Source organism: Megascapheus bottae, chromosome 1, assembly GCF_031878675.1.
Source record: "Megascapheus bottae isolate mThoBot1 chromosome 1, mThoBot2.hap1, whole genome shotgun sequence".
Lineage (NCBI taxonomy): Eukaryota > Metazoa > Chordata > Mammalia > Rodentia > Geomyidae > Megascapheus > Megascapheus bottae.
The window spans coordinates 20,417,292-20,431,847 of NC_143509.1; the positions used below are offsets into that span (position 1 = coordinate 20,417,292).

A 14,556-nucleotide genomic window follows, 5' to 3' on the forward strand; every position below is an offset into this window, starting at 1 on the left:
TCATCAGCTTCACCTTTCTAACCTTGGCTGTGTTTCTTTCACTCATGCTTTAGGACACGTTAGCCACAGCAAACAACTCCCCTTTTCTCATCCTAATTTTTAAACACTTCTACAGCCATTCATTTGGGGAGAAGAAATTCATTCCTTGTGACAAATGTCTTGATATTATTCTATAACAATAGACTAAAGTCAGCCACTTACTTAAATTAATATAAATGCAATTTGTTTCTTTGGTAAATCACAACTTACAAAATGTTGTTGTTGCTTTTTCTGATAACTTTGATGCTGAATGGATTATCAGTCATCTGGACATTATACAGTGTTTCAGAAGGCACAGATCCAGAAAAATCTTTTACAAACTGATGGGGAACTTCATATCGTTTGTTATTAGGATCAGTAATCTGCAAATATTAAAACAAATCGAACTGATTCAGAATATTCTAATTCTGCATGACCAAATGGAAGCCTCAATAAAATGTTTAGCAGCACTGTAGACAAAGGAACATAGTCACAATCCAAAGTTTGACTTTATGAAAACACACAAATTATCAAAAAAAGTAAATGTATTTAATTGATTATAAAAGTTAAAATACACAAAATCAAGTAATTTTCATCTGTTGATGGAAAAGTCAGTGATAGCATTACCAAATACTGATTCTTTAATACTACACAGTAATGTGTAGTAGGGTTTTTCAGTGTTAATCTCCTTAGATAGACTGTAAAATTTGTTTTAGAAAACTATTCAGGAAAGTCGGGCTCTGAGACTCACGCCTGTAATCCTAGCTACCCAGGAGGCTGGGATCTGAGGATCAAGGTTCAAAGCCAGCCTGGCACTAAAGACCGTGAGACTCTTATCTATCCTCAATTAACCACTAGAAAACTGGAAGTGGTACTGTGGCTCCAGGGGTAGGGTGTTAGCCTTGAGCTGAAGAGCTCAGGGACAGCGCCCAGGCCCAGACTTCATGCCCCATGATGGACAAAAAAAAGAAAAAAGAAAGAATGAAAGAAAGAAAGAAAGAAGGAAGGAAGGAAGGAAGGAAGGAAGGAAGGAAGGAAGGAAGGAAGGAAGGAGGGAAGGAAGGAAGGAAAGATAGAAAGAAAGAAAGAAAGAAAGAAAGAAAGAAAGAAAGAAAGAAAGAAAGAAAGAAAGAAAGAAAAGAAAGAAAGAAAAGAAAGAAAAGAAAAAAGAAAAAAGTACTCGGGAATGTGAATTCAGCTACTGCAAGAGAAATATCCTAAGCTCATTGCAAACAAAAATAATTAATTTGTTTAAATATCACCTAGGTTTGATTCCTCTGTACCACATACACACACAAAAGCCAGAAGTGGTGCTGTGGCTTAAGTGGTAGAGCTCTAGCCTTGAGAAAGCCCAAAGATGGTGTCTAGGTCCTGAGTTCAAGCCAGGACTGGCGAAAATAAAAGTGCTTAGGTAATTTACACAAAGTTCATAAATAGCAGGAAGTAACTATTATTTTTATTAATGTTATCATTGATGAGTAAGAAAGCTCCAAGAAAGAGATTAATTAATATGACTAAATCCTATGGTAAGGAAAAATACATCCCAGGTGAGAAAAGATTAAAAGGGAGAAGATTATGTTCATAAAGTATATTATAATATTAACTCTTCTTTAGAAATATGAGATCATCAAACCTTGATCCGCAAACGGTTGGGTGTCTGGCTTTGAGTGGTGAGGAGAATATTAGGGATGTCATTCCCAAATAATGTAGGAGAAGGGATTCTGGTTAATTTGGCTTCAAGTCCTTAAAAAATAAACAACAGAAAAAAAAGGCGTGTATATTTTCAGTTATGAACATATACAAGGAGGTTTTAAAATTTCTTCATATGCTTATATTTTTATACTATTTAAGACAAAGATGGAGTATTTTTTTTAACTTGGAAGACACCTCTGAAAAAATCTTTGGTGGAAATAATTTGAATACTTTGTGTGCATATTCATTTTATTCTAAGTAAGAAATATTTCCAAAAGATACTTAGGAGAGATTTTCCACTTAAAAAGTGTTCTATTGGTTTAGGAGTTTGGCCTAGGAGTAGAGTACTTGCCTAGCATGCACAAAGCCCTGGGTTCAATTCATTGGTTACCACATAAAGAGAAAAAGCTCCAAGTGGGGTTGTGGCTCAAGTAGTAGAGTGGCTCAAAGATGGTGCCCATGGGCTGGGATGTAGGTCAGCTGCCAAGCGCTTGCCTAGTAAGTGAAACATCCTGGGTTCAATCCCCAATACCAAAAGAAAAGACAAAAAAAAAAAAGATAGTGCCCAGGCCCTGAGTTCAAGCCCTAGGACTGGCAAAAAAATATATATATATATATAAATATATGTATATTCTATCAACTTATCACAACAGAAAGCATCTCACCAGTGTTTTTTGCTGTCTTTTGCTCTATTTGATAGCCATGGTTATCAGCAAAGAAGCACCAAGGAACCCCAGAGTTATTCCCAGGCCTCCAACAGCAGCCTCGCTGAGCACATGTCATCTGGTAAAACAGTGCAACAGAGTAATATGACTAATTTCTATTACTTCATAGGTGAGTCTTTACCCAATATATGAATGCCTAAAAAGTAAGTTTATGTTTTCAAGTACAAAATATGCCCTAATAATATTTTTCCTTATCTTCTTTTTCACTTGGAAAAAAGGTAAATATTGAATAAATTGAATTAATCCAGATCACATCTGATAGACATGTGATGTCTCTAATCCATGTACATTATTATAACCTGGGGAATTTTATGTTTCTTCTTTCTAGAAAACTATAATTTGTTCTGCTTTATGATTGTGGTGCTGATAAATGAAAGGATTGATTCTAATCACATATCGAATTGCAAATGAATCTATAAAAATGAAATATATTCAATAGATAAAAATTCTGTAGTGATTTTCAGTTATATATCATTAGTTCAATATTCACGAATTTGAACATATATATTATATACAACATATATATTATATTATATATCTCATATTATCTATTTATATAATAGCTTTATATATTTTATGCCATGTTATATGTCACTTATGTAATATGACATACAGTATATAATACATAACACATATAACAATATAATATGTATAACTATATAATAACAAATCATACATAAGATATAATCGTATATATTATATGTTTATATATGTAATATATGCTCTTTTTTCTATATACAACATTGTTGCATATAATATATATTTGGAAAATATATATCAGATGTTACAAATAATTAGTGCAGCTCAATATGTAAGAGAGTTCTTAGACATTTCATTATCCAAATATAAGATTATTGCAGGTAGAAAGTATTTTAAACTCCCTGTGAGGCACTGGGTGGTGTGGGGAGGCTACGCATAAAATATCTCATAACTAGAAGTCTACTAATTCTAGCATTTCATACTGTGATATCATTTCAAAGTTTGAAAACCTGCAGAACTTTTCCCTGATTATTTATCTTTAAAACTAATTTAAAAGCCTCTGTGCTTAGTCAAGTGAAAGTACACTTTCATCTCTCTCCTGTTTAATCATTAAATTAAAATGGCTTCAGTTACACACACACACCTGCATTTAGAATAGAAATGTTTTACTATTGCACCTGCCCATTCTGGCTGGCTACTTCCTGTCAGCCCTTCAAATACAAGAGCTTTCTAATTGGGCACTTTTTAATCCAGTTACCAATGTAGTTTATATTATTATTCTCCACAATGCAAAATATAGCTCTACAAAAATGTATTTACAAAATTTTGCAAAGGCATTTTGAATGTTAACACAAAACGAAAACGTAGGACTAGAAAAAAAATGCAATGACTTTAAAAGATGGAGAATTGAGCTGGGGTGTGGCTCAGTGGTAAAGTGCTTGCTTATCATGCATGAAATACTGGCTTCTATTCCTCAGCACCATATTAAACAGAATAGGCTAGAGGAAACCCACCCTGTGGCTCTAGCCTTGAGCACAGTGAGGCTCGGGGACAGAGCCAGAGCACTGAGTTCAAGCCTCAGGACCAGCAGAAACAAAAACAACAACAAAAAGAAATAGAAATGGAATTGTTCCAAAAAAATTTAAAAAGTAGAAAAAGACAAGGTGCTGTAATCCTAGCTCCTCGGGAGGCAGATATTTGAGGACAGAGGTTCAAAGGCAATCCACACAGAAAAGGCAGTGAATCTTATCTCTGAAAAGAGATAAAAGAAAAAATGTTCAAATCCCATTTTGAAGAAATGAAAAATAGAAAAATACAGATACAGTAAATTTCTCAAAATATGCTCCAGTTTAAAACAAAATTTCTTCCTAGAGCTACAGTGTAGCCATGAGGAACTGCAGCATAAAACCGCAGAAATGAATAATCTCACAGTTCCACAAGCTGGAAACCTGTACTCAGAAGTACCAGATCGCCAAACTGCTCTGTACTGGACTCTCCTGGGCCACCCGTAAAGCTGAGAATCATCAGTTTATAGTCATCTCCAGGCTCTGCTTCCCCCTTCACGTGGCTTTCCTCTCTGTCATCATGCATCCTTTCCCAGCTTATGAAGACACCAGGTATTTTCAGGACAGATTTCATTCCAGAGGACCTTAACCTACTAGGACCTCAGCTTAAATTATAAAGGCTGCGTAACTCCTATTAGCAAAGTCAAATTCTGGATGCCCAAGTAAACACGAAGTGGTAGAGCATGTCTCTATCTATCTATCTATCTATCTATCTATCTATCTATCTATCTAATCTATCTATTCCAGCCAAACTGTTGAACATATAGCCCATATTTACAATTTCATGCCTGTAATTTATTCTTTTACACCAAAAAGTTGTCACTTAAGAAAATAGAAGATAATCTTCAAACATTAAAAAACATTTATGAAAGTATTAGAAAATGCATTATGCAGGGCCAGGAGTTTGGCCTAGTGGTAGAGTGCTTGCCTAGCATGCACCAAGACCTGGGTTCAATTCTTTGATATACATACATAGAGCTGAAGTGGTGCTGTGGATCAAGTAGTAAAGCTCTAACCTTTAGAAAGCCCAAGGACAGTGCTCAGGCCCTGAGTTCAAGTCCCAGGACTGGCAAAAATAAAAAAATAAAAAATAAAAATACATTATTCAAGTTATTTAACTATAAGGAAATTAAATTTTTCATTCCTGTTAGATAACTTTGTGCATATTTGGACACTTTGTTTATATGCTTAATTATATTCCTTATTTTTCTAAATTTTAATAATTTTTGATGATACTGTTAATTCACCATGATTGATTGATCACGTGCACAGTTACCTTCTCCTGAGCCCTGGACCTAGCAAGCTTATTCAGCTTTCCATTTCACAGCTAGCACGTTACTATGCCTACATTCTGCCATTTTGCTAGTTAATTATAAATAAATTCTTACAAACTTTTCTGGCTGGGCTTGTTCTGAACCAGGATCAAAGGAAACCAATTACCACATTGCACCTAGTAATACAGGCTAGCTAAGCCACCCTCACCCAGGCATCATCAATTCATATCCTGTGCTATGTTTGCAAAACAGAAAAAAGTTCATTAGGTAATCATTAATGTGTGATCTCATTAAATTCTAGCGGTAAAATGCACTACATTTTTTAAATTTTATTTTCATATGTATGTGCATGAGAATCTGTATTTACTACACTTCCACATACATAAAGGATCATATATAAAATTCATCTAGATTTGATTCAGGGTTACTATCCAAATCATGTTCCTCTCACATTCATATGTAAAAACTCTGAACCCTAATAGGATGTAATTTGTGAATAAGTCATTGAAAAAATAATTGTTTCAGATGATCATCTAGGTATACCCCAAACACAACAGTACTACTGTCTTTATGGGAAAATCAAATAGATCTCAGGGGCACCATTCCCTTTCAGTGTGCTCATAGAAGAAGAGATATTATATGAGGACACATAAAGACGCAATTTCCTTTAGAACATGAATATTGGCCATTACAAACCAGCCCTCTACACATATAGGCTAAACTCAGAAGCACAAACTGGGTAGCCTATGGAGAAAATAGAGTTAACTTAGCTCACTATCTGAAAGATACTTTTAGATACACAAAGAAGGGAAGCTTATAAAATGAAAATGCCTCAGAAATGGACAACTGATCCCGGATGGCGACACACTTTCAAGGTATACATGTATGTATATATAACTTATATATTAAATGAATTTATACAAAATAATATGTAATGTATAATATAAATATATAATTTGATATGCATATTGTATACATTTATATGTGTATATAATATATTATGCATTATATTTGTATAATTGTATAATTATTGTACAGTATAATGATATAATATGTAAATATGTCATATATCATATATAATGTGATATATTATGTAATATAGTTTATATAAAATAAGATTTATAAAATATTTGTATATAACATATTACATATAGGAATATACCACATTATATAAATATACATCCTGCTTTATAATTTAAAGTCATGCATCTGAAGGAAGTTGATTCAACATACAACAAAGAACCAGGACACCATATTTATTGCATCACTATTCACAATATCTGAGCTATGAGATCAGCCTGCATATTCATCAACCAATGATTGGAGAAAGGAAACTTGGTATATTATATATGTGATAGTGTATTTTTGAGGCATAAAGAAAATAATAATTTGTCAATTTCAGGGAATTTGGTGGAGCTGGAGATGATCATGTTGATTGAGATAAGCCAAGCGCAGAAAGTTTTTTTTTTCTCATATGTGGAATCTAGACCTAAAAAGAAAAAAAAATGCAACATGAATGTAAAAATGGAGCTAATGTGGAAAATCAACTTAAATGACAGCAAAAGGAAGTGGCTATTGGGGAATACATTTAAAAATCTATGATGAAAATAATAGTGAAATTCACTATGTTATAATCAAAAATATAAAACAAAAATAGGAGAGAATAACAGAGAGGGTGAGCATAATCAGAGAACATTATATGCATGTATACAAATATAGTATGATTTATACATCTAACAGACATAAATTAAACACAAATTTTATATAAAAAATTAAATCAACATTTCCTTTTTCAGTAGTGTTGCAAAGATGATCATCTTTATACATTAAAAAGCTCAAGAAAAATGTAATTAATATGATATAATTTCCAAGACAGGATGTATGTGATGTGTGTCTACCTATATCTATATTACCTACATCTGTATCATCTATCATTACCATCACTTATTATATTTATTATATTTAAATGATAAATTATTCCTTTACATGATAGCTTAAGACTATACAAAATTAATATTTAAAACATTTTAAAAAATCTTTCAACAACTTAGTATGAAAATATTGTTGAAGATATGTAAATTTAAGCAACAACAGAAAATGTAGATGTTAGAATTTGAATAAAAATTGTATTTGAGGGCCGGGAGTTTGGTAAAGTGCTTGCCTTGCATGCACGAAGACCAGGTTCAATTTCTCAGTACCACATACATAGAAAAATTGCAGGACTTGTGGCTCAAGTCCTGGAACACTAGCCTTGAGAAAGCCCAAGGATAGTGTTCAGGCCCTAAGTTCAAGCCCCAGGACTGGCAAAAAACAATTGTATTTGAAATTCATAAGATACTCTCAAGCAGAAAAAGTAGAAAAATGTGTATTCCTTTGTCCTAATTTAAACAAATACTAATTATTTTTTCACTTACATATCATGGGTTTTTAATCAATATCCCGTAGCAAAAAAAAATTAACATGTAAAATCGACTATTAAGAAAAAGTTGTGTGCTGCTGGTTAATGAGCAGTGACCAGTGAGTTCATGGACCAAAAGCTGACCGCAGACATTGCACATCACTTTTCTAATTCCCAGAAACTGGCAGAATGACTCTGACATATTCAACCAGCCTTGACAAACTCTAGAAATTCTCATAAAAGTTCCAAATCTAGTAGAGGAAGCACCATTTAACATTAGGTCCTCATTAAAATTATTTTGCTAAATTCCATGCCGTCTAATTAAAAATCTCAAGACACCATTTAATTTCACTTGAAATCTGGTAAGAGTCTCGTTGTACATACATAAGAGGTATGAAAAGCAATTTATTTTAGATGTCCAAAATTACACTTTTAAAACAGCTTCGATGTCATAGGAAAGTACATTTGCTGGGGTTTCATTTGCATTATATTGGCAATATTCTTCAGCAAACTAAGAAGTTGGAATGGCAAAATTAGAGTAGGCATCAAAACTAAATCACTGGCTTGTAATGTTGTAATATAATCCTGGTAACATAAATTGTTTCTAATATATTCTGTGATAGGCTTCAGTCATTTCTTGAAGAAGGTGTTATTTGAGAGAATGTCTGGCTACTTTCCTCCATGTATTTCAGTAAATACTATTATTTAATCTTTTACCTGTGGGTAATTTCCCAAACCTACACTTTTGTACTGTTTCTCATGGAAAATCTAATCTATTGAAAATGTCTGTGGTATATTAATCGGAATATTATGTGCTCATCATAATGTCACAAAGGGAGCTTAGAAATCTTAATGTTCATGTAGTTGTTCAGTGTAAAATGGGAAGAAACAGCAGAGGTGGGGTTTAAGCATATATACCATACAAATTATCAAAAGATGGAGATGAAAGATAAATGCAACATTCACTTTTGTTCCCATAAAGATTTTCACGAGTTAAAAAATTTAAAAAAAAAGATGATTAGGAGTGGTTAGGGGAAGAAAATGGGGACAAAATCATGAGAAGGGATATCAATACATGAAAAATAATTCTTTTATTACCTGATGAATGTAACTGTAACCTATACATTATCCTAACAATAAAAAAGTAAAATAAGAAAGAGCCAATTTAGGGTGAGATGAATACAGCCAGCTGTGCTTAACCTCTTCTCACCAAAGAATTTGAAGCTAGAGGCCCAGTAACTCCTACCAGTAATCCTAGCTACTAAGGAAACTGAGATCTGAGGATTGAGATTAAAAATCAGACCAAATAGACAAATTTGAGGGACATTTAACTTCAATTAACAGGTAAAGGCCAGAAGATGCAGCACAAATGATACAGCATACCCTTGAGCTAAAATCTTGCACGAGAGCATAAGACCCTGAGTTCAAGTCTGAGTAAGAAATAAAATAACTTTAAAGAAAGTGTGATATTTTTATACTATTATTACAAAACATACATGATATTATCATTACAAATCTGTATATATATATATATACAGATCTTTGAACGCAGATGTGTGTGAGCACTTATAAAAGGCCTGTACTGTTTTTGAGAAGATAGAAGAGATCAAAATTTCATGAAAGTTTCAGACATCAAGATCTTGTTAAGCATGATGAATATCAACATATTATTTTGAATGAGCAGAAATTTAGAAATGAAAGTCCAGTGATTTCAGTTATCTATTAACCTGTTACAATGTGGTACAGTAAAATAATTTATGCAGCTTGATTTATGTCTAGAATTTTAAAAATATGATACTATCCGATATTGAGAAATGATATATACTGTACATACTATTTTGTGTATTCATGGAAATGTTAAGAATATTCATACAGACCTGTGATGGGAATTGATCTGGAATGCAGTTGATCCTCATATTGGTAGGGTCATTTAAATCAGTGGGACATTTTCCTAAACCAGAAGGATTAGCAGTGGTGGCTGGAGTTGAAGTAGGCTGATTTAATACTGGAGGGAAAAAAAGAGTAAAATGAAACATGGTATTATTTTCTACCGATTTTTTAAGCAATGGATTTTCTATGTTGAAAGAATGCACAAATGTGTTTCTAGTTAAAATGTTAAAAACAAACTTAGCAGTAAAGAAGTCTCACAATAAGCGCTAGTCATCAAAAAGTAGTATATTGTCTGATATCAAGAAGCTAGAGATGAACTTAAAAACATAAAACGTTATTTTAGCTAGTTTTGCTATTTTTCAAAATTCCTTCATATTCTGAATATTGTTTTAGTAGACCTCGTGTCTCTGTGCAATTCAAACTGTCACTGAAAAGTAACGACATAGTTAAAAAAGAGTTTACAAAATCATTTTCTGGCTCAAGGAGAGGACAGTCATATCATTGTGTAAATCCTTGCCAACTTAGGAAAACAAAACACATTCACCAGGGCTCTGTCATCCAGTTAACAGGATATAAAAGATACAAAATGCATGCTCTCTATACATTGACAGTTTGTGTTTTACAGCTGAAAAAGGGAGCATCGAACTAAAAATGGGTAAAATGAGACAAGAAAAAGGAGGAGGAGGAATCCCTTGGAAGGGAATATTTAGTGAATAAATACCTAAGGAGGGAATTGAAACATTGAACTCATTCTATGTAAGGAAGAATTTTCTAGCCATAAGTGTGCAATGTAAACTAAAGTAAACCAATAAGAGCCACAAAGTTGATAAGCACAGTTAGACAGAATGGAGCATAATGTCTCCTATTCTTTCCAAGTATGATATGATCATAAGAGAAAGAAGAGGGGGCAGAGTTGGTGGTACAAAGGAGATTCAGTAATTCTAAATGATGACAGAAAAAACTAATTAAGTGCCTTTTGTCTTAAATCACTTTCTCTCTGCTTCTTGTTTTCATAAAACCTCTTTCTGTCAAATATCTGACAAAGAAACAAATTTGCTACATTCCCAACATATTCGGCGAATTTCTACAGGCCAGAGGCAAAATCTGTGTCCCCCATTAAAGAAAACAATTTCATTGGTCACAATGGGTAGTTATTCCACTTGCCTTAACCCTCTCATTACTTCACACTCTTCTGTTTTTCAAAGTACAAAAGTAGAGAAGTCCACTAAACATGAATCCACATAGTTCATCCATCAGAGGTAATTTCTTTAAATCTGTGATTACTAATGAGCTAAATTTACTTTACTATAGTGGTGGAGAATTCCTACATTGCTTACCATCAACAGCAGGTGTCTTTGTTGCTAGAACAATAACTAGAGCCACAGCTATTATAGTAACTATTATAAACAGGACAATCAGAGAGATTTCCAGTCCACTAAATTTCTTCTTTGCCATCTAAAGAAAAGAAAAATAATTTGTGTTTAGATATAGAAAACATAATTTTCCTCAACCACAATCAAGTAGAAAATTATATATATTATATTGAATGTTTTATATATTATGTTGTCTAAAAATATTATATACTACATAATATATACACAATTCGATACAAACATACCTGGAGATAGCTATATTACGTTATAATTAGTTTATAATGTAAAACAGTACACAATGACCACGACATAAGCAACATGCACAACTTCAAATAAAAGAAATGCTAATGCCATGCATATCATAAGATATTTCGACATGGAGAAAACCAAGGAAAGAGAATCCTCAAGCTAAGCTTTCTTGCACTCTCATTTAAAAACACTTTCAAAATAAAGAAAATTTCCACTAGTACTAAGCTCCTTAGGTGTCACCCTTAATTCTGTGAAATCAATGAACGTTTAACGGAGAGGGAATAAATGATATTTTCTGAATGAAATAATCCAAGACTGCTACTCTATGTGGCATGGATTCATTTTGAATTCAGCTGACATACAGCAATACTGTGGAAAGAAATGCAAATATAAATACCTGTAAATAGAGTTTACATTTGGGACATCTTGTTATATTTTAGAATGTTTTCTGCTCTGTGACCACAAGCACTTTGAAAAACCTACTAAGTAAAATACAACTAAAAAATCACACATCTAAATCATATTTACTTGGAGAATGCTATGCATTTGAGGAACTCTTCCATGATTTTTAACTTTTCCTAATTTAATTTGGGGCCTATATGCCCTATTTTTCCTACTTGTAAAGTCTCTGTGAATTTCTGTTATTTTGGAGTATATCTGCATGGATATTTTCCATATATTTTTATTGTAATTAATAGAAAGGTTACATTACATTCGCCAGATGGAAGGTACATTACTTCACATACATTGATACCCTTTCTCATGTCTTGGTCCCCATTTCCCTCCCCCCTATCCCCACTCTCATCTTGTTTTTCCCCCTTCCTATCCAATTTCAAATAACCAAATACGCATATATCCAATATATCAGATAACAAAGTGAAATACTGTAACAATATGAGCTAACCAAGGGACAGCAAAAGAGATGAGAGATAACATAGTACATTAAGGATAACAATCACTCATTATATGGCTTTTGTTCCTATATCTTGGAGGTCCTTTCATTTAGCGTCATACTGTATGGCCTTATGTATCTAGGTTTTGCTCTATTGCAAATCTCTGCTAGAAGATTCCACGGTTTCTACTGATTATGAAAAATGAGGGAAACCGTTGAGCCTATGTTCCTTTGAGTCTGGCTTACTTCACTTAATATGATTTTTTCTAAGTCTTTCCATTTCCTTACAAATGGGGAGAAGTCGTTCTTTGTGCACAGATATTTTCAAAATTGTTTTATGTATTTTTCCTCCCTGGGTGCTGGGTTGTTTATTGGACTCGGGTTTCACAACATAAAAGTCTCTTTTTCCTGTCCCATATTTTTCTGTCACTCAGAAAAATTCACCCTACTGAATTCTATCTTCCAGGTAGTTTCTGAAATATACCTCCATCCTATCAGTAAGCCTGCCATGCATTTTTAGATAGCAGTATACATCCTGACTACTGCTTCATCTCTCACCACTCACCACTGACTCAGCAAGGTGAGGCAACATAATGCCCTTGTAGTCCCATTTCTGGTCTTAGGGGCACAGCTAATCCTCTCTCCACCTTACCCCACACAATCAAGTGTACTATACTTGTTCATGTGTGTACCAGTGTTTGCCACTAGAGTGTCTCAGTCCTAATAAGAAGAAATATGAATGTGGACGTACAGTGGTAAGAATATGCCCAGGATTTTTTTTGGGGGGTGGTGGTGTTAGTCCTGGGGCTTGGATACTGTCCTTGACCTCTTTATCACAAGGCTAGAACTCTGCCTCTTGAGCCACAGCTCCATGTCAAGCTTTTCACTGGTTAATTGGAGGCATGAGTTTCATCTATTTCCCTTCCTGGATTGGCTTCCAACTCTGCTCCTCCTATCTCAGCCTCCATAGTAGCTGAGACTTCAGGTGTGAGCCACTACTGGTGCATTACTCCAGGCTTAATTTTTAATAACACTTATTAGCAAGTATTGGAGAACTGCATTTAGTTTCACTGTCAAATTGCCTGGTAAGGATACATAAGCTAAACTCTATATTATATCAGTAACCTTCAAACACATTAAACTTAGTAAAAAGGTAGGGTCAACTTTAAGCAATATGTGACACTCGAGGATTTTTAAACAATGAAACCTAGTTGTTTATAATGCACTATGAGTAGTAACTCAGTCATAGTTTCTTGGCTAATGTTTCACTTTGAGAAAGTATAAATTTTCCCCCGAGCAATATCCTAGTTTGGATTCAAGAAACCATCAGAGAGGATTGTGCTTTTCATTTACTAAAGAAAGCAGGGCTGGGGTGAGGGAGGAATCCATAGTATTATGATACAAATCTTTTACCTATGAAAATCAGAACAAAATTCAGGGACCAAAATGAAATTAGTCATATGAATACTTGCAGACAAAACAAGTGCTAAAATGATCTACTTGCTGTGGTCATAATTTAGATAATAGTAATTTTAAGTAAAACTTCTTTGGGGAAATTATAAACAGATTCTCTGTATTAAAATGAGTCTAATTTCTAACATACACTATTAATATTTTATAAATGTTGCATTCTACCATATCCATATCGATTCTCAATTATACTTCATTATACTTAGTGTCCTTCAATTTTTCAAAAAATGTTTTCAGTCCTATATTCGTTTACATTAAACATCTACACAGGGCTGGGGGTTTATTCCAGTGGTTGAGTGCTTGCCTAGTATTGCCGAAGACCTGGGTTAGATTCCTCGGTACCACTTACACAGAAAAAAAACAAACAAACAAACAGAAGTTGTGCTTCGGCTCAAGTGGTAGAGCTCTAGCCTTGAGAAAGCTGAGGGCAGTGCTCAGACCCTGAATTCAAGCCCCAGGACTGGTAACAAAAAGAAAAATCTACACAAAACCTGCCAAGATACTACTTATGTTTGACAAAATTTATGTTGCTTAACTGAATGAAAAAAATGTTCTCATATTCATAAAAATTAGAATTTTTGTTCTCTGATTTTAGTATAAAGATTACATATATAAAATATCAAATTAAATGCATTATTTCACTGTGAAACTTTGAAGACTATAGCTAATGTAAGCCAAAGCAAGACATAAACGAACTGATAGAAAAAAGTCCACAAACTTACCTTGTTTCATAGCCTGGTGTATTTGCTATGTTGTACTGGGTAAGGCTCTTACAATAATGATAAAGGGAAACTGCCAGGTATATATTGACCTACTCATAAAGTTTTATTGCACCCTCACTAGCCTATCAATTTTTAGTATACTTCTGCTCAACATGAAATAGTTAAAGCCTTGTGCTTAAAGGAAATTTATAAATAGTCCTCTCTGAGAAATTAAGTTAATTAATAATTGGGCTCTTAGACAGATTTTGATTTAGAGGCTAAGAACTATCTTAAGAACCTGCAAAGTAATTATTTCAATTGCTTTTACTT

General features: G+C 33.5%; 1 protein-coding gene across 1 annotated transcript in view; it reads right to left on the minus strand.

Moving 5' to 3' along the window:
- Si (sucrase-isomaltase) overlaps positions 1-10,996 on the minus strand; it is an 88,447-nt gene extending 77,451 nt beyond the window's left edge. Inside the window, exons 1-5 of the mRNA XM_090334608.1 lie at positions 10,879-10,996; positions 9,529-9,656; positions 2,376-2,493; positions 1,652-1,761; positions 250-401 (exon numbers count right to left, since the gene is read on the minus strand). Coding sequence (XP_090190734.1) covers positions 250-401; positions 1,652-1,761; positions 2,376-2,493; positions 9,529-9,656; positions 10,879-10,996 — 626 coding nt within the window. The remainder of the gene's footprint in view (positions 1-249; positions 402-1,651; positions 1,762-2,375; positions 2,494-9,528; positions 9,657-10,878) is intronic.
- Between the last annotated feature and the right edge of the window lie 3,560 nt (positions 10,997-14,556).